The sequence below is a fragment of the Loxodonta africana genome, chromosome 9 (assembly GCF_030014295.1).
Source record: "Loxodonta africana isolate mLoxAfr1 chromosome 9, mLoxAfr1.hap2, whole genome shotgun sequence".
Taxonomy (NCBI): domain Eukaryota; kingdom Metazoa; phylum Chordata; class Mammalia; order Proboscidea; family Elephantidae; genus Loxodonta; species Loxodonta africana.
Window position 1 is genome coordinate 75,347,272 of NC_087350.1, and position 21,230 is coordinate 75,368,501.

A 21,230-nucleotide genomic window follows, 5' to 3' on the forward strand; every position below is an offset into this window, starting at 1 on the left:
TGTATTTTCTTCGGATACTTTTTAAGTTTTTCTTTTAAAAAATTAGGTGTGGAATTTATTATCCTAGTTTAAGTTGTAAAGTGGAGAGAGAATTTATTTTCCCTATGTAAGTAATCAGTTGCTGCAAAGCCCATACCCCTGATTGCTACAGTTATGATAGATTATTTCATATTTGCATCTGAGTGTGGATTTTTGCATCTGTCTATCTGTATATTTTAATGTCAGCACCATGTTATTTTAATTAGTGAAACTTTATATTAGGTTTTAATATCTGGTAAGGCAGCTTCTTTATTATCTAACATAATTTTGCTGGCTTTTGTTTTAAAATAAACTTTATTGAGGTATAGTTTACATATAGTCAAATGCACCATTCAAATGTACACTCCAATGACTTTTGACAAATTTATACACCCATGTAACCACTGTCACAATAAAAAATTGTGGAATACTTCATAAACTTAATGTCATTGTTGTACAGGGGTCATGTGAAACTTGTTTGTATCGTTCCAATTTTAGTATATATGCCACGAAAGCAAGCATTTTCTGGCAGTTTTTACTGGATCTAAGTCCAGATGGAAAAGTCCTTTTCACTAGAAAAGGACATCATGTTTGGTAAAGTAGAGGGTCAGCGAAAACAAGGGGAACTATCAATGAGATGGATTGGCAAAGTAGCCACGACAGTGGTCTCAAGCATACCAATGATTATGATGATGGCACAGGATCTGGCAACGTTTTGTTCTGTTATACATCATGAGTCAGAAACCAACTCGACTGCAGCTAGCACAAGTCCAGATCATCTTTAGAATACTACAGTCAACTTTACCAGCCTTCCCTCTCTCTGCCAAAAGAAACAAGGAAGATCATGTTTGGATTTCTATTGTATTTTTGATAACAAGGGTCCTGGAAGCAGGAGCCTACACTCTTGTTGTTTACCATTCCAGTACCTGGCACAGGACTCTGTTGAATTGAATGTTTACGCACGATGATAAATGTATGCATGCTATTTGCAGAAGTGTAGAAAGCAAAACTGAAAACCACTGACTCCTTATCTTTCATCCCTTCTCTACTAAATTACATTCTCTGTTAAAAATAAAATGAGATTTATCAAAGAATTTATTTTAAAAGTGGAAAGACATCCTACAGATTGGAAAAAAATTTTGAGGAACCATATTATCTGCTGCTTCCAAACCAAGCCCACTGCTGTTGCATCAATTCCGACTCATATTGACCCCACAGGGTTTCCAAGGCTGTAAATACAGAAGCAGACTGCCACATCTTTCTTCCACCAAGCAGCTGGAGGTAGTTTCCAACCGCCAACCTTCTGGTTACAGTCAGTTACTTCACCACTGCTCCACCAGGGCTCCTTATATATCTGAACCAACAAAAATCAAAAACCAAATCCGTTGCTATGGAGTCAAGCCCGACTCATAGCAACCCTATAGGACAGTAGAACTGCTCCGTAGGGTTTCCAAGGAGCAGCTGGTGGATTCAAACTGCTGGCCTTTTGGTTAACAGCCAAGCCCTTAACACTGTACCACCAGGGCTCCAAACTTCATTAGCCATTAAAAACTAAAACCTGCTGCCACCAAGTCGATTCCAACTCATGGGGACCCCATATGTTACAGAATAGAACTGACCCATAGGATTTTCTTGGCTGTAATCTTTACAGAAGCAGATTGACAGGCCTTCTACCATAGTACTGCTGGATGGGTACGAACCACAAACCTTTAGGTTAGTAGTCAAGCACAAACCATTTGCACTACCCAGGAATCATTAAACCAAAACCAAACCTGTTGCTCTTGAGTCAGTTCCGACTCATAACAACACTATATGAGTCAGGGACCATTAGCCAAAAATCAAAAAACCCATTGCATTGATTCTGACTCATAGTGACCGTATTGGACAGAGTACAACTGCCCCATAGGGTTTCCAAGGACTGGCTGGTAGATTCAAACTGACAACCTTTTGGTTTGCAGCTGTAGCTCTTAACTACTGTGCCACCAGGGCCCATTAAACCAAAAACCAAACCCAGTGCCATTGACTCGATTCCAACTTGTAGACACCCTATAGCGACCCTATTAATTAATTAGGGAGATGCAAATCAAAACCGCAGTGAGATACCACCTCACTCCATTAGAACAGCAATGATTAAAAAAATGGAAAACAACAGGTGTTGGTGAGGTTGTGGAGAAACTGGAACTCTCATCTATTGGTGGTAGAAATGTAAAATGGTACAAATGCTGTGGAAACGTTCTATGGTCCCTTAAAAAGTTGACCATAGAACTACCGTATGACCTAGAAATCCCAGTCCTAAGTGTATACCCAGAAGTGAAAACAGAATTGCAAACAGAAACCTGCACACCAATGTTGATTGCAGCGTTTTTCACAAGAGCCAGAAGGTGGAAACAACCAAAATGTGGTATATACACATGATGGAATGCCACTCAGCCGTAAAGAGAAGTTAAATCATGATTCATTCTGCAGTATCGATGAACCTTGCAAACATTATGCCAAGCAAAATAAGTCAGTCACAAAAGGATGAATATTGTATTATCTCACTTATGTGAAATAAGTGAATACATAGAAACCAGAGATTATTAGTAGGTGCCAGGGTGGGAGGGAGCGGGGGATGGGGGGTTTTGCTTAGAGGGCATTAAGTTTATGTTAATGGTGGTGGAATACTTTGGAAAAGGATAGGGAGAATGGTTGCACAACTTGAAGAATGTAATCAATGTCACTGAATTATATAGAAATTGTTGAATTGGCATATGTTTTGCTGTATATATTTTCACCACAATAAAAATAAATAAAATGAGATCATGATAGCTACATTTTTCTACATCTTTGACATAGTTTGTATTAAAGACCTAGTTAAGATACTTTTTATGTCAACGTACCTAAGCCTTTCTTTTGCTTTTTAATATCTACATAGTGTTCCCTTGTATAATGATCTAAAAATCTGTTCCCTGTTGCTGGGCATTTAGTTTGCCTAGAGTTTTTTCTTTGCTTTCTGTTTTGTTGTTTCCTTCCTCCTCCCCATCGCCCCCCTCCCCCTATTATAAACACAACTGCAGTGAACATTCCTTGTCTATCTTTGGTGTAGCACGTAAGGTGGATTCCTAGAAGGAGACTGGTTATGTCAAAGGGAATGCACATGTAAAATTTTTATAGATACTGCCCAGTTTTTCCCTACAAAAGATTAGACCAGTTAATATGAAAGGGCCCATTTCTAGAACTGGGCCACTCCCTGTCGTAAAGAAATTTAATTGAGATTATGTTAAGTATAGAGATTAATTTTGGGAAAAGGGACCTCTTTCTCCTCTTTCTATTACTTAGCCTCTCCAGTTGGGAAAGTATTATTTTTCTTCCTTTACTATGGACTTTTTAAATGTCTTTCAATAGGGTTATGTAGTATGTGTGTATATTCTACATGTCTCTCATCATTTATTTCTAGGTCCTTTAGCTTTTTGTTTTCCATTTTGACTGGGGTCTTTTATTCCATTAATTAATTGGTAATTGTCTAACTAGATGAAAGTATTTATGTAATGGGTATATATACTTATATATTATTATTGCATATTAATCCTGTTACCATGTTACCAAAGTCTGTTTGCTTTAAAAAAAAATATTTTAATATATTTTATTGACTGGATTTTAATTTATTTTATTTAATGCATGTATTTTTTATTCCCCATTCTCCCCTTCCCCCATTCCATGGTAACCACAAGCCTTCTTTTGTCTTGGTGGATCTACCTATTCTGGATAGCTCATAAAAGTGGAGTGATACAATATTTGTCTGTTTTTGCTTAGCGTATTGCTTTCAAGGTTCATCCAGGTGGTGCCGTGTATCAGAACTTTATTTCTCTTTATAGCTGAATAAAATGTTACTATTTTTTTTCATGGTCCTTCAGCTGACTTTCTTGGACTTCCAATCTATGCAGAGGCAGTATTGTATATTGGTTGAGAACGTGGACTCTGCAACCAGTCTGTCTGGGCTGAAGTCTTGCCACCCCATGTAAAAGTTTTGTTAACTTTGAGTACAAGTAGATTGTGCCTCAGTTTTTCACGTATAAAATGGATTTAATAATAGACCTTAACTCATATGCTTTTTATGAGGATTGGTGGGATGCTTAATGTCTTAGGCTGGGTTCTCTAAACCAAACCAAACCCATTGCTGTTGAGTCGATTCCGACTCAACAGTGACCCTATAGGACAGAGTAGAACTTCCCCATAGAGTTTCCAAGGAGCACCTGGCAGATTTGAACTGCCGACCTTTGGTTAGCAGCCAGAGCACTTAACCACTACACCACCAGGGTTCCCTAGAGAAGCAAAATCAGTAAAGCATATAAATATATAGAGAGATTTATGTCAAGGAAACGGCTCACACAGCTATAGAGCCTGAAACGTCCGAAGCCTGTGTATCAGGATTAGAGGCTTCTCTCAATTCACATAGCCACAGGAGCTGGCAAACCCAAGATGCGCAGGTTGGAGAGTGGGGCTCCCGCTCTTAGGCTGTGAAGGTCAGTGAATTCCAAGATCTGCAGATAAGCTGGTAGCTCAAGCCCCGAGCCAGAGGTCAGACAAACAGGAGGCAGCGCAGGATCCAGAATGAGGAGAAAAACCAGAACTTCTGCTTATATTTGGATGCGGGCCACACCCCCAAGGAAACCCCCTTTCAATTGATTGGCTACTCACAGCAGATTCAATCATGGGAGTGATCACATGAGAAACATGTCCAAGCCAAGTTGACACACAGTCTTAACCATCACACTTAGAATAGTGTCTGACACATAGTAAATGCTCAGCAAACTCTTTTTTGCAAATAAGTTGATCTCTGCACATTATGCGATCAGGCTTTTATACTCCCGACTTTGTTGCAGAGGAATTGAAGCCCATAGACGGTAAATTGCTTAACTATAGTCACTTGTTTGCTCAACAAACACTGAGCCTATTCTATGCATAGAGTACTGTGTTGGGTCTGTGAGGGATCCCCAAACCTAAACCCCCTGCTGTTAAATCAGTTCCCACTCATAGCAACTCTGTAGGACAGAGTACAACTGCCCTGTAGGGTTTCCAAGGCTGTAAATTTTTATGGAAGCAGACTACCACATCTTTCTCCCATGGAGCCCCTGGTGGCTTTTCGAACCGCCAGCCCTTTGGTTAGCAGCCAAATACTTAACCACCGCACCACCAGGTTTCCATCTGTGAGGAATAACCAAGGATAAATTCAGTCTGAATTCTCTAAAAAGGAATTTGTAAGTCCAGCTAGGGGGTGTAAGTCAAGGATCATGAATAAAGCTGTAGAAGGCAGCTGACATCACAGGAAAATATGGGCTTTGAAATTTGTCCTGTATTTGAATTTCTTGCTTTCAATTCGGTCGCTTTTTTTTTTTTTTTTAATCTAAATGGGATTAGTTCCACTGCTATTTGAGAGTTGCTATTTTGGTCAGAAGAAATAGATGCCTGGGTCTAGCACAGAACTTGGGTGTGTAATAGGGAATCAGTAAGTGGTAGCTACAGGTAGGTACCGTCTAAAGCAGGAAGTAAAAAATGAATACATGAGGGGAAGAGTTCAGGGAAAGGGCCCAGTGCTTGAGAAAAAAAGATTATTTCTGATTGGGGGAAATCAGGGTTGGCTTGTGGAAGAGGTGACTTTTAAGCTGATTATCAAAGGTTGATTTAACCTGTGTGAGAAGAACTGTGGTTGCAAAGACAGTTGGAACTGAATTCTGAAGAATCTTGGCAAGGAATTTGGACTTTATTCTTTTTATTTTTTTATTTTTATTGTGCTTTAAGTGAAAGTTTACAAATCAAGTCAGTCTCTCACAGAAAAACTTACATACACCTTGCTACATACTCCCAGTTGCTCTCCCCCCAATGAGACAGCCCGCTCCCTCCCTCCACTCTCTCTTTTCATGTCCATTTCCCCAGCTTCTAACCCCCTCTACCCTCTCATCTCCCCTCCAGGAAGCAGATGCCAACACAGTCTCAAGCGTCCACCTGATCCAAGAAGCTCACTCCTCACCAGCATCCCTCTCCAACCCGTTGTCCAGTCCAATCCCTGTCTAAGGAGTTGGCTTTGGGGATGGTTCCTGTCCTGGGGCAATAGAAGGTCTGGGGGCCATGACCACCGGAGTCCTCCTAGTCTCAGTGAAACCATTAAGTCTGGTCTTTTTATGAGAATTTGGGGTCTGCATCCCATGGACTTTATTCTATAGTCACTGGGGGATCACTGAATGGATTATAGAAGATGGTTTATATAAAAGAGGGCCACGTTCAGACTTGTGCTTGAGTGTCTGACAGATACTAATAATTAATATAAATTAATTATATTAATATATATAAAACATTACCATCATTTGCATAACATTTTATGTCTGACAAAGGGCTTTTATAACCATTTCTCATTTCTTATTTCTTGACAATATCTTGAGATTTTTATTTTCAGAGAAGCGAAATAGGCTTAAAGAGGTTAAACAATTTCTTAATGCGAATTGATCAGATTAGTTAGTGGTGGAACCAGAACGGAACTCAGATCTCTTTATCTTCCAGTCTCTTGCTCATTCTGGCAGTCAGAAGCCCAGTTAAGAACCTGTATTAATTCTCTTGAAGGGGTAACTAGGGCATGGCAGTGAAGAGGAGTATGGCAGTGGGGAGGGGAAAGGAGAAGAGGGGCATAATATGAGAGACCATGGAAGTGGAATTGACTGGATAGGGGTGAGAAGTCAGAACTTACTAATATTTGTTCCCAGATGCCTGGGAGAGTGGTGATGCCATTCACATAGGAGGACAGACTTGAGAAACATGATACATTCTTAAATGCTGATTTCCTGATGCTCAGTCTGGCATTCTACCTTTTATAACCCTAAAGCTCCTTTAGTTTAATTTTCAGAAGCTGCACTAAAATGTTACTGTCATTGTCACTCCATTTATGAATCCAGGCCCTATTTCATGCTCGTTTACTGGAGTTTTTGTCCTTTACTGTCTTCCCTGAGCACTTCATGCTGGATGTGGTAACAGGCAGAAATGGTTGTTTCAAAGTGAACTTGTAAGGCATAGATAAAAACTTAGTTAATATTATTCCATAAAATCTGGGCTATAATGGTGCATTTGTTACAAGGACAGCCCACAGATGCCAATTACTTCGCAATGTGACGAGAGAGTGGCCCTGAGCTGGTGATGCTGTGGGCCCTGACATTATGGGTGACTATGGAATTCTGTAAAAGGGCAATCAGAGTTATAATGTAGGATGCTAGGAACATAGCCCTCCTCCTGTCCCACTCCTTTGATTGAGCTGGGAGTAGGGAACGCCCTCTTCTAGACTACCAATGGAAAATCCTGTTTTTAGGTCTGTTCCCCTAAGGCCAATTTGTCTAAAACCTGATAAAAAGAGTGAAATAAATTATAGTTGGTATTGGACACCACACTCTACTGTGCAACAATTGGTTAAAATTCTTCAGGAAATTGCTTTAAATGGCAAATATCTTAAATAACCATAACTCAGTGTGGTTCAGTTTTAGGCAAACCAATCATTTGATAATTGAATGAAGGATCTGGCACCAGCTCCCATGACCCAAGGTGTTGTTAGGTGCCGTCAAGTCAATTCCAACTCAGAGCGATCCTGCGTACAACAGGATGAAACAATGCCCAGTCCTGCACCATCCTCACAATCATTGCTGTATTTGAGCCCATCGTTACAGCCGCTATGTCAGTCCATCTCATTGTGCGTCTTCCTCTTTTTCGCTGACCCTCTATTTTACCAAGCATTATGTCCTTTTCAGGGACTGGTCCTCCTCATAACATGTCCAAAGTATGTGAGATGAAGTTTTGCCGTCCTTGCTTCTAATGAGCATCCTGGGTGTACTTCTTCCAAGACGGATTTGTTCATTCTTCTGCCAGTCCATGGTATAGTCAGTATTCTTCACCAACACACCACAATTCAAAGGCACCAGTTCTTCTTTGGTCTTCCTTATTGTCCAGCTTTTGCATGAATATGAGGTAATTGAAAACATCATGACTTGAGTCAGGTGCACGTTAGTCCTTAAAGTGACATTTTTGCTTTTTAACACTTTAAAGAGATCTCTTGCAAGTGTTGACATGTTGTGGGGTTGTTAACCAACGTCATAAAACAATATGTGTACTGTTTAATGAAAGACTTGTTTGTTCTATAAATCTTCATTTAAAATACAGTTAAAAAAAAAAAAAAAAGATCTCCCGCAGCAGATTTGCCAAATGCAGTACATCGTCTGATTTCTTGACTGTTGCTTCCATGGGTGTTCATTGTGGATCCAGACAAAATGAAATCTTTGACAACTTCAGTCTTTTCTCCATTTATCATGATGTTACCTATTGGTCCAGTTATGAGGATTTATATTTTCTTTCTGTTGAGGTGTAATCCATACTGAAAGCTGTAGTCTTTGATCTTTGTCAGTAAGCGCTTCAAGTTTTCCTCACTTTTAGCAAGCAAGGTTGTTTCATCAGCATATCACAGGTTATTGATGAGTCTTCCTCTAATCCTCATGCCATGTTCCTCTTCATATAGTCCACCTTCTCAGATTATTTGCTCAGCATACAGATTGAATAAATATGGTGAAAGGATACAACCCTGATGCACACAGTTCCTGACTTTAAAACACGCAGTATCTCATTGTTCTGTTTGAACAACTGCCTCTTGGTCTAAGTACAGGTTCCTCATGAGCACAATTAGGTGTTCTAGAATTTCCATTCTTCTCAGTGTTATTCATAATTTGTTATAATCCACATAGTCAAAGCCTTTGCATAGTCAATAAAACATAGGTGGGTGTGCATTCTTGTTCGAAAAATTTTCTGCCCTTCCCTGGAGAGACATTAACTTCTCCAGTCATTGATTTCAGGCTGGGCTTTGTGTCTTGTGGTACCCTCTTCTTGCAGGAAAATCATGTAACTGCCCTTTTGAGTTCAGGAATGGTTATATGATTTGATGTAGTCATGTAATGTGGTAGAAACAACATGTTTGAGCAGTAGCTTTGAGAACCAGTTTGTGGATCATTATCTCTCTGCCACAAGACCAGCAATATTCAAGAAAGGCATTTCCATCTGCCTGGGTCCTGGAGTGTGGATGATATGGAACAGCCAGAATTGACCTATAATGGATAAATAACATGAGCAAGAATTAAACCTTAGGTCTTATAAATCACTGAGATTTTGGGATCATTACTGCAGCCTATCTTGACTGATACAATGTGGGGGACCTGGGTTGTATCTCTTGTGAGCATTCTAGAAATTTTTCAGATTCTCTGATCCTTTCTTTTCTCCTGAGGGCTTAGAAATTGGCCTGCTGCTTTCCCTTTCTATTGAATCTTCACTTTTCCTCTTCCTTTGCTCTGTGGGTGGAGTAACCTTCCCTGCCCCCGTGCTTTGGCCAATGGACAATGAGTGAATTTGACTTTTGGCACACTTAAGTAGGGCTAGAAGTGTACCTGCATGTTTTGACTTGGCCTCTTGTGCAGCTCCATCCACCTCAAGAGCACGCCTCAGGTGACTGTTGGTTCTGCAGCTTGTCCTAGAATGAGAGGCAAGTGAAATGACCTGGATCTAACTTGTGCTGAGCCACAACTATTCACAGACCCGTGAGCAAGATATGCATGTTGTTATTGTAAACCACAAAGATTTGGGGCACTTCATCACTTCAACAAAAGATGGTCAGTATAGTCAAGGATCATGTGTGTTCATTTTTGTATCCTTAGCACCTAGCCCAGGCCCAGTAGGCACTTAAGACGTGTGCACCTGAACTGAACCCCTCCCCTTCACTGATCTTTAGTCTCACAGCCATAACTTTGAAGTAAGGGACTTTTTGAGATATTAATGATTTTGTTGCCCCCAATAGAGAAATTGCTTGGGACTAAAGGTCATCTTTATAGGAGCCTTGGTAGTGCAGTGGTTAAATGCTCAGCTGCTAACTGAAAGGTCAGTGGTTTGAACTCACGAGCCACTCTGCAGGAAAAAGATGTTGCAGCCTACTTTCATGAAGATTTACAGCCTTAGAAAGCTTATGGGGCAGTTCTACTTTGTCCTGTAGGGTAGCTAGAAGTCAGAATTGACTCGGCGGCAGTAGGTTTGGTTTTTATCTCAGAACTAGTTGCTTCATTCTCTGTTCCACCTCCCAGAATGGGAGAGAGGCAGGAGCCTGGGGTGTATTCTCTGGGGTGGTGCTGGGTCATGGGGAAGAGCAGAGCTGGAAGAGCAGGTTTCATGCCCAGAGAGTAGTACCATGGGATGACTCAAGTAAAATTTACATCTCCATCTCTGCTGCCCTAAATTAATAATGAAATCTGAGGAAAATCATCGTACTTGCTTTGCAAACATCACTTCACAAAAGTCCTTTTCTTCTGTCTACCTGGAATATAAACACCTTTTTTGTACAGAAATTCTGGAACCAGCTCTGCAAGCACATGACCCTTTAGCAAGATCCTGGAAAACAAAGCAGGAAGCCACTGGACTGGAAGGAATTTAGCTTTCGGGGCCTCCCCACATCTGGGTTTAAAGTTGTCCTCTCAATTGGTTTGTTTATTCAACAAATACAAGGTGTTGGCAATTAAGATGGAGCCCTGGGAGTGCAATGGTTAAGAGCTATATAGCTGCTAAACAAGAGGTCAGCAGTTTGAATCCACCAGCCACTCCTTGGAAACCCTATAGGGCAGTTCTGCTCTGTCTTTAGGGCGTCTGTTAGTCAGAATTGACTTGACAGCAATGGGTCTGTGTCTTTGGGTGGTGATTAGGACAGACAAGCTCACTGTCCTCCATGACAGTATGTTCCAATGGAGGAGGCCAGCCAAAGCCAAGGCTAGGAAGGAATCGAAAAAGCTACTATTTCAGATAATATTGGTGGTAGGCCAATGATTTTTATGCTATATATATCAAAATTTAAGTTTTGTTTCCTTTAAGTCAGTACCTTTAGGACAAAGCGTACAAACAGGTATTCAGTGAAAAAGTTCTATCCCACCTCAGTCCCTAAGCCACCTAGTACTCCTCTCTGGAGGCATTCGAAGTTTCCAGTTCCTGTGTGTCCTTCCAGAGATGGATTCTTACACACGAGTGCATATGAGTATATTCCCCTTCCTCTTTTGGACATGCTGTCAGGTGCAGCCAGTCCCTGGAGAAGGATACCATGCTTGGTAAAGTAGATGGTCAGCAAAAAAAAGAGGAAGACCCTCAACAAGATGGATTGGCACAGTGGCTGCAACAGTGGGATCAAAGAGCAATGATTGTAAGGATGGCGCAGGACCAGGCAGTGTTTTGTGCTGTTGTATATAGGGTTGCTAGGGTAAGAACTGACTCAATGGCACCTAACAACAACAAAAAATGGTAGTATAGTACACATACTTACATCTTCTTTAACTTAGAATATATCTTTAAATCTTTCCATATCTATATATAGAGTTTACTCATTTTTAATGGCCATTTACTCTTCCATTGTTTAGATGTAGCATAATTTATTGACCAACCTTCAATTGATGGGCACTTAGCAATATTTTCCTATACAAAAGATGCTGCAAGTCATTTGTCCCACAGGAGAATATATACCTAGGAAAGAATCTTAGACATGGAATTTCTGGGTCTAGTTTCAGAGGATATTCCCAAATTACTTCCCCAGAGATTGTATCAATTTATTCTCCTATTAGCAAAATATGTGAGTGCTTATTTAGTGTGTCCTATGTTACATTTTTTTTTTTAATGTTACATTTAATGTATCCTATGTTACTCTTTTTAGAGTGGGTTATGTTACATAGGTGCGGGACAGCCCTTTTAAGAAGATTATACTAAAGGGTGAGGAAGAGCTGACAATGTGAAGAGGGAGGGAAAGTGGGTGAAAAGCAAGTTGCACGAGCAAAGGCCATGAGGTGTGCAAGAGCTTAGCTGGTCAATCATCCAAAAGAAGATCAATGTGTCTAAAGCTGCTCTGTTCAATATGGTAGCCACTGGCTATATATGGCTCTATTGCTAAAATAAGACTTGTGTTTCTACTTCCGTAAATTACTATGTCATACCGTAGAGAGAGGTTTGGTATCCTACACAACTATATTGGGCAGAGTAGGCTAACTGTTGTAATAAACAAGTCCAAAAATTAGTGATTAAACACAGTGGCTATTTATTGCTCACAACACAGTCCACTCTGGTTTGGAGGGGGCTGAGAAGTAAGCGGTAGAAGGAACCTCTCTGTTCCATGCAGACATTCAAGGAACCAGGCTCCTTCCATCTGGTGGCTCCACCCTCCTCTACATCCACAGAGGCTCTCCATTCAGTTGGCAAATGGTAAAAGAGAAAGTCAAGAAAGTACCTCTGCTCATAATGGCCTTGGCCCATATGTGACATCTGTCACTTTGCTTACATTTTACTCACAAGCCCTTTTCACTTAACCCCATCTGGAAGAAGGTAGGCTGGGAAATGTGGTCTTACTGTGTGCCCAAGACCAGGGGAACATGGATATTAGAGCCTTAGCAGACTGAACAAATACCTTGTATGGTGCCTGGGCAGTCCTTCCTCAGTATAACGCATAAGGTAGTTAATTTTCTTCCAAATGTGTGTAAAGCTTATGTTTCTGAGGTCAGAGGTTTATTTTCTGTACTATAAACACTATTCAGTTGTACATTGACCTTACCAGTTTTATACTAGCTTTGTACTTCAGTTACGTTTTTTCGTGTGAGTCTGTTTTCCCCTAGATCATTAAGGCCTATTTACTCCTAAAATATTAGTGAAGTTTTTACATATGAATATATTTTAATGGCATTTTTACTCTGTTATTTTACTTTCTAACACATTTAATCCTCACAAGTAACCTATGAGGTAGATACGATTATTATCTCCATTTTAGAGGTGAGGAATCCAAGATGTGGAGAGGGGAAAAGACTTCCCCAGCAAGCGAGGAGCACAGTTGGATCCACACCAGAGTCCATGCTCTGAATCATCCCATCACACAGCATTCCTTTCTGGACCAGCATGGGGGCAACTGCCTCTCCCACCTTTACCTCTGTCCACCTCCTTCCCTCCTCATGGAAAAGCTGCTTGTGGACCTTGCTTCAGATGTTCTCATCCCCACCCCCACCAAACTCTGGCTGGGTCTCTAGAGTTTACTTGCATATAGAAAATCTTTTCTCCCACTGATTTCCATGATGGCTCTATAGAAATAAAATAGGTTTTTATCAAGATTAAATTAATATGTAATTTTAAGTATGGTTACATGAGAGTAAAGAAATAAGAATGGAAGACTTAACAAAGACATTTCAAGAAATCTCAAATATTCCTTGTTTGTTTCTTTGGGATGTGCAGAGAAGACAAAGTTTTCAGAAATTGCTAGGCACAGTCTCAACAAGTTCTTACTGTGCACTTGCGTTGGAGCCTACACTAAATGTTTATTTTCTTCGTGTCAAGTCAAGCCTTGCTTTTTGTGCATCTATTTTAAGAACTCATGCGTATGCAGCTGCTGAATGCAAATAATGATTTTACTAGCCAAGCTGGTCATTTTCTAGCACACTGTAAACCTAATCTTTAGGCATGGAAACTTGGTTAGAAGCACCAAGATTTCATTACTCATAGAAATAACAAAAGCATCCCAGAGATAAACAGATACAACCAGAGAGCAGTTTACTGCAAGAAATACTTTAAGGTCTCTAATATCTACACGGCCTAGAACTAGGATTTCCGGTTTGATATATGCTGAAATCAGCCCCTAGACTTTATTTTTAAGCCCTCTTCACCACTCTCTACTTTCTCCCTGCTTAGGTTTTACTTGTGCTGATTTTGATCTGAGTTCTATGATGGTTTGCTCTTGGGACCAGACATGACCAGAAGTTGACCTCATGAGGACATCAACCTCTCCAGCTGCCATGCTCTTCCGGAGGCTGAGGCGACTCTCCTGGAGCAGCACTGCTGTCCAACTCTTCATCCTAACGGTGGTGACATTTGGCCTGCTGGCCCCTCTGGCCTGTCACCGGCTTCTGCACTCTTACTTCTATTTACGCCATTGGCATCTGAACCAAATGAGCCAAGATTTCCTGCAGCAAAGTTTGAAAGAGGGGGAGGCTGCCCTCCACTACTTTGAGGAACTGCCTTCTGCCAACGGCTCAGTGCCCATTGTCTGGCAGGCCACCCCCCGCCCCTGGCTGGTGATTACCATCATCACTGTGGACAGGCAACCTGGCTTCCACTATGTCTTGCAGGTTGTATCCCAGTTCCACCGGCTTCTTCAACAGTGCGGCCCCCAGTGCGAGGGGCACCAACTCTTCCTGTGCAACGTGGAGCGTAGTGTGAGCCACATCGATGCCAAGCTGCTATCCAAGTATGTCCCTGTGGCCAACCGCTATGAGGGCACTGAGGATGATTATGGTGATGACCCTTCCACCAACTCCTTTGAGAAAGAGAAGCAGGACTATGCCTATTGCCTGGAGTCATCCCTGCAGACCTACAATCCAGACTACGTCCTGATGGTGGAAGACGACGCCGTTCCAGAAGAGCAGATCTTCCCTGTCTTGGAGCACCTTCTGCGGGCTCGCTTCTCTGAGCCACACCTCAGAGATGCCCTTTATCTAAAGCTCTATCATCCTGAGAGGCTGCAGCACTACATCAACCCAGAGCCCATGCGAATCCTGGAGTGGCTTGGTGTGGGCATGTTGCTGGGGCCCTTACTAACCTGGATATACATGAGGTTTGCCAGCCGTCCAGGGTTTAGCTGGCCCGTGATGCTCTTCTTCTCCCTGTATAGCATGGGTCTTGTTGAACTCGTTGGGCGGCACTATTTCCTGGAACTACGGCGGCTGAGTCCTTCGCTGTACAGCGTGGTTCCAGCTTCACAGTGCTGCACCCCAGCCATGCTCTTTCCTGCCCCCGCAGCCCGCCGGACCCTCACCTATCTATCCCAGGTGTACTGCCACCAGGGCTTTGGCAAGGACATGGCACTGTATTCACTGTTGAGGGCCAAGGGGGAGCGGGCCTATGTGGTAGAGCCTAACCTTGTGAAGCACATTGGGCTGTTCTCCAGCCTCCGGTACAACTTTCATCCCAGACTGCTCTAGTGGGTCAACAGATGCCTTTCTGAAGTTGGCTACTTCCTGGAAATTCAAATATTGAGCTATTTATTTGGACATGATTGTTTGCAGATACGTGATTGTTCAGTGTTGCTAGGGATATAGGGACTGGGACACCTGAGCAGCATATAAATCAAGGACCTCAGTTTGCCACAGGTCTGGACCTCTCTCCCTCCACACAGCCACACTGCCTCATGCAGTCTGACCCACCCAAAGAGGGTGCATTGAAATACCAGTTATATTCTCCAGTTATTTTCACTCTACTTTATGAAAGAGCTTATGACAGCCAAAAATCTTGTGCCCAGTGATGTGACTATTTTAGGATCTTAAGGATAGAGTTTGGTGAAAGGCAAGATCATTTTGAATTGATTTCTTTCCCATTGAGTATGAGAATGGGTATATGTTCAGATTATATGTCCATGAAGGCAGGCCCATGCTTATAGATTCCATTTATTTCTCTGACCTGGTATAATAAAAAACTGTGATAAAAGTTGTGCAGTACCCAACGTCTTCGGGGCAGATGAGCTGCCTTCTTTTACCTGGCATTTTCTTTTCCCACATATTTACTGTGCACTGATAACTGCTATTGTTAGTGAGAACTTTAAGGCACAGGAAGATCTGAAAGTGCCTTCTGGATCATCAGAGTCAGATTGTGACTGTGTTCCGTAGTAATTTAATATTGAATAGTTCTGTCATATTCCGATCCTTTGAAAGTTGGACATTTCAGGATGATTTGGCATGGATGAGCCCTTTACTAATAGCATATCTGTCTCCCTAGTTTTGCTGGCTAACAGTTCACCCTCTTTTCTTTTTATTCTAGGTAGCATGAGGCTGTAGAAGGAAAAATATGGACTGTGAAGTCAAAAGACCTGAATTTTTCTTTCCTATCTGCCATGTTCTAGTGGTGTGACCTTGGGCAAGTCATATAACCACTCTGAGTCTCAGTTTCTTTACTTGTAAAATGGGAACAGTAATGTCTACCTTTTAGAGTTGCCTCAAGGATTAAATGACAGAATATATGTACAACACCTAGCAAGTGGTTGGTCTGTAGAAGACATATGGCAAATGTTCTTTTCTCTCCTGTAAAGCATATTAAATTTAAGTGTATTTTGGATAAAGATGTTAGTATGTTGTTTAAAGTATGAGATCAGGCACAGGGCTGACACCTATGTAGCCGCTCTTCCAGACCAAACACTGCTAGAATAAAGGCTGACTTGTCATTGTGACTTCTTAAGGATATACAGCTCAGCTTTTATCTGGCCCCACCTTGAAACTAAGCCACAAATAAGGATTATTCATTCAAACTAAAAATGATCCAAGACTCCTCTGGAGCTCATTCCAAAACTACCCAAAAAACCAAACCCACTGCTGTCCAGTCGGAATTCAACTCATAACACCCTCATAGTTCCAAGGCTGTAAATCTTTACAGAAGCAGACTGCTACTTCTCCTGCAGAGCGGCTGGTGGGTTCAAACTTCTCATCTTTCAGTTAGCAGCCCAGCATATTCCAAGCCTAGCCCCTGAAAATTCCTTTCCTCAAAAATTAGAAATAAATGTCTTTTGACAGTATTTATCAAACCAGTGGCCAGCAAGTTCCTTATGAGAATAGATTATATTAGAGAGTTCAAGCTACTGTCCAGTTCGTTTCAATGCCACATCTTTCAGTTGCTTTTAAATTTTTCACAGCAAGCTTCCGTCTTGGGATCCGCTTAAGAACACCGATGGAATTTCCATGGAGGTTTATCACCCACATATTTCAAATAAAGAAATTGAGGCCCAGAGAAGTTAAATGGCTTCTCCGGTTTCCAACACCTGAACAGCAGCTGAGCCAGGACCAGAACGTAGCTCTTCTGACTCCCAGTCTCTGCTCTTTTTTTCTTAACCACGTTAGTTCTATAGATATCTATATGATTAAAGTCCCCTTTGTAAAATCTGACTGTAACCTGGACTAAATGTGTCTGTAAGCACAGATGTAAGAAACCTGTTGTCGTGTTGGTCCTGGAGAACGAACAGGTATAAGTCTGTGTTGTGTTGTTACTGTGAACTGTTACGTATCCCATGGCAACGTCTACACTGGTCTGAACTCCTGGATGACTTACCAAGATGTTCAGCTTACCCTCCCACTCCTTTGTTCCTCCTTTCCCAGTAACTAGTCCACCCCCAGCTTTTAGAATCGAGATCATTAGAATTTGTTGCATTTACGATTGATTGGGTCACCTCATGCAAGTTTTTTGACCAATGACAGGAGAGCTAAGCCTAAGCTAGCTGGGCCCAAGATAGGGAATAATTGCTGGTTTAGATTTCTGTTCTTTCCAATTCAGGTGTTTACTGCATGCAGACGTACCCTCTTCTGACTCCTCCACTCTGGGTAGCTAAGGCCATCTTTTCCCTGGCCTATTTGTGTTTAGGCACTAAGATGTCTTCCTCCCCTTACCGTGACCAGGGTCTGCTGTCCTTTGACAGTTTCTGTAGATGCAGGCTCAGTTCTGCCCTTTTTTCCCTGTTTACTCTTAGGTCTTCCTCCTTTTTGCCCCTTGTTCCTCGAGTCTTAATTTTTGTATGTTGTCCTGGTTCAGGGCAGCTGACAGCTTTATACCAAAGCTGAAGTCTCTCATTTAACCCTAAGCAAGGGACCTGGAGAAGAACTAAGATCCCCTTCCCTAGGTTACAGGGAGGGCTAAGCCTCTCTCTGAGTTTAAATTATAATCAGGCCTAAGAAGCTCCCTACTGTGACTGAGTGTATTTGCATAAAAACATCAGTTAAAATAAAATCACCTGTTCCACTGAGATTTTCTGAGAAGATTTTTCGTTCTCTCTTGTTTCCGTGGGTGGATTTCCCTGAGGTGGCAAACAGCATCAACCCACACACATGGTTGTGGACTCCCAAGGTAGTCATTCAAAATACAGACTGCTGACTGTACAAGCAACCGTGGTCACAGGCCCCTGGGTCACAGCAGTGCCTGGGCTTAAGTCTTGCTGGATGACATCCCATTATAACTAACTGATGTGGGGCATGTTTTTGGTCTTAACATATGGCAAGAGCATGAGTTTTGTAGAGGACTGAACTTGTTCACATTTAAACAAAGCTGCACAAACAAAACATCAAAAATCATGTTCCAGAGTAATGATCCTTAAAGAGTTTCCAGTTCCTCCACTCCAGTCTCTGGGAATATTTACCCCTCTGTCCTTGGTTTATGCTAAGTCATAATCCCCACCACCGCCACCACTACTCAGCCACGTGGTCAGACTCTGACCATCTCACCCCTTCCAGCATAAACTTGAAAGAGTTCACTGGTGCAGTGTGTTGGTCGTTCCTCCACTCACCTTCTTGTCTCTAGGTCTAAAAGCCCTAGAATACACTGCGGAGCTGTCTTGTATGGTGGTTGTGTCTAGGTGCTTCCCACTGGCAACACCTGAGCTTGAGAGAGAAAACCTAGCCTTCCCCAGATGGTGACACACAGGCATCCAAGGCCCGAACCTTCCCCATACCTCTAACACACACAGGAAACAAAGCCACAAGAAACAAAACAGCCGGGTGATGGTGCTGGAAAGTTCTTTGCATTAGACATTTCCTCTGCCTGGAATGCACGTAAAAAACTTTTTACGCGGACCAAAATTGTAGGTTAAAACCAACCCTTACTACCTGACCCCACTCTTCTTTCTGTTTTCCCTCTCTGGTCCCATTTCTCTTCTTCCAGTATTCCTCTCATAAAGGGCAGTTCCCATGTGTCCCTTTACTCGCATTCATTCATTGCTTACTATTTGTAAGGCACTATTCTAAATTTTTTTTTTTTTTTTTATTCTAGGTGTAGGGTACAGCAGTGAGTGAGACAAAGACCCCTGGCACTGTGGAGCTTATATTTGGGGGTGGGGGAAGGTATAGAGAAAAAAATACGAAAAAAGAGAATTTCAGGTAATAAGTTTGGAAGGAATTAAACCAGATAATGTGATAGATGGATTGGAAGGTAGAAAGGGGAAGGACTGCTTTAGATAGGACGGGAAGTCTGTTCCAGGAGATTAAAATTGAGCTGAGACCTGAATTATAAAAAAGATTCACCTTATTCCGGATAGGGAATGGCAAGTGCAATAGGCCTTGCAGTAAGAATGAGGATAGCAAGTTCAAGGAACTGAAAGCAAGCCAGTGTGGTTCAGCCTTGGGAAATGAGGACAGAGGTGGTAAGGGATGAGGTCAGAGAGTGTGCAGAGGTCAGATCATGTAAGTCACCTGGGAGGTAGGGTAGGGGTTTATTCTAAATTCAAGGGAAGCCAGTTCCTAGCAGGGTAATGAGTTATTTTCCAGAGCCTTGACTATCCACTGTTTGCTTTCTCCATAGAATGGTCCCATAGAGATTTCATGACAGTGAGGCACAGATAAAAGGTTTACTACATACAGGAGTTTGAGACATAAAAACTTGATAGATGTAGAGACCTTAGCCTCGCTAGGCTTCTTTGTCATTTCCATCTTTCTAACGTCTTTTTAAAAAAATAGTTTTGTTGCTGAGAAAATGCACAGTAAAACATATACAACAGTTTCTACATGTACCATTTAATGACACATTACATTCTTCAAGTTTTGCAGCCATTCTCACCCTTCTTTTCTGAGTCATTCCTCTCCCATTAACATAAACACACTGCCCTCTAAGGTTCGTATCTTATCTTTTGAGTTCCTGTTGTCAGTTTGATCCCATATGGATAGTTCTTAAAAGAGCCTAATGCTCAAGGCAGACTTTTTTTCTAGTTAAGTTAAATCATTGCTTGGTTTTAAGACGATGTCAGGGGATTTTTTGGTTTAGGTTTAAAGATTATCTCAGGACAATAGTTTCAGGGGTTCACCCAACCCTCATGGTTCCAGAAAGTCTGGAGTCCGTAAGAATTTGAGATTCTGTTCTGTCTTTCTGACATCTTAAAGCTACCCTATTCCTATGTACTTATGCCACCTGTTCCTTGGTTGGTTTTTGTTTTATAAAATGTATCACTCGCCTTTGGATTTCTCCGCTGTTTTTACCTCAAAATTGTAAAGTAGTTGCTTTTTTTGGAATCAGACCATTCTTCCATATTTCTTTCAGGAAATTTTGTTAAATTCTAAACCCAAAATACCCACTCATTGCAGAATGATACAATACCATTGCAGTCCAGATACTGGGGTGGCCCACAACTCACAGTGTATCCACGTTGCAGTCCTAAAATAGTAAGGACATTTTTTGCCGCCAGAACTATTTCCACCCGTCTCTGAATAGTCCCAAAGGTTTTCCAAATAAAATCCCACTTAAAAATCCAGTACCAGTTAATAAGCATTTCTCTGCAAATTCCACTGTAGTTGCAGTAAAAACATCCAAAAAGTTCATGTGGTTAAAATTACCCGATTTTATAGTATATAGTGCTGTAACTCACAGAACATAGTGGTGTATATCAAAACCCCGCAGTAATCAAATCCAATTAGAATGCCTCTCCACCTAAATTAAGTTGGCAATTAAATAAATTCTCCCAAGTGAGGAGTGTATCCAAGGTAAATTAAATTAATCCTATTAAATTTGTATTCTTCAGCGACACTGTAGTATTCTCACCATTTTTCCTTTTAACAACTGAGACAATAAAAGAATGGATAATTCAAATGAGTCCATTTAGGAAAGACAACAAATTTTTGTCAATTTTTAATTTTTCAATAATTACTAGTTTTTAAGTGAACTAAAAATAAAACCAAACCGGTTGCCGTCGAGTAGATTCCAACTCATAGTGACTCTATAGGTCAGAGTAAAACTGCTCCACAGTATTTCCAAGGATGTAATCTTTACGGAAGCAGACTGCCACATCTTTCTCCCGAGGAGTGACTGGTGGGTTCAAACCATGGACTGACCTTTTGGTTAGCAGCTAAGCACTTAAGCACAATGCCACCAGTGCTCCTTTTTGCAATGAACAGCTATATCTAATTGCCTATTGTGCTTTTTTTCTGTAAACACCGGCCACTATTTTAACTCCCCTGGAAAAGATATACACAGAATGAAGGTCTTTCAAAGCTTCCGTATTAATCCAGGGCACACACATAGGTGGAATTCTCTTTTTCCATGTTTTACCCCAATCAGGGCAAAACATTCCTAAGATAGCCGGCTCTCAAGTCAACAAGTCCGTGTAGATTTTTTTTCTAGCAACGTTTTTGGGCAATTTCTCTTGTCCT

General features: G+C 41.5%; 1 protein-coding gene and 1 non-coding gene across 15 annotated transcripts in view; one reads left to right on the forward strand and one right to left on the reverse strand.

Moving 5' to 3' along the window:
• The window catches only part of PGAP4 (post-GPI attachment to proteins GalNAc transferase 4), a 51,924-nt gene extending 31,129 nt beyond the window's left edge, over positions 1–20,795 (forward strand). For 12 of the 14 annotated variants that reach the window (XM_064291646.1, XM_064291648.1, XM_023545086.2 and 9 more), the window contains one exon: positions 13,759–20,795. In XM_064291646.1, coding sequence (XP_064147716.1) covers positions 13,836–15,047 — 1,212 coding nt within the window. In that variant the 5' untranslated portion in view covers positions 13,759–13,835 and the 3' untranslated portion in view covers positions 15,048–20,795. Of the gene's footprint in view, positions 1–5,967; positions 7,999–13,758 lie in introns of all 14 variants that reach the window. The other 2 variants (XM_064291655.1, XM_010587793.3) reach the window with 2 other exon arrangements.
• LOC111749908 (U6 spliceosomal RNA) lies at positions 435–540 on the reverse strand. The gene has a single exon (XR_002785080.1). It is a non-coding gene; the product is annotated as a U6 spliceosomal RNA (small nuclear RNA).
• Positions 20,796–21,230: the final 435 nt, after the last annotated feature.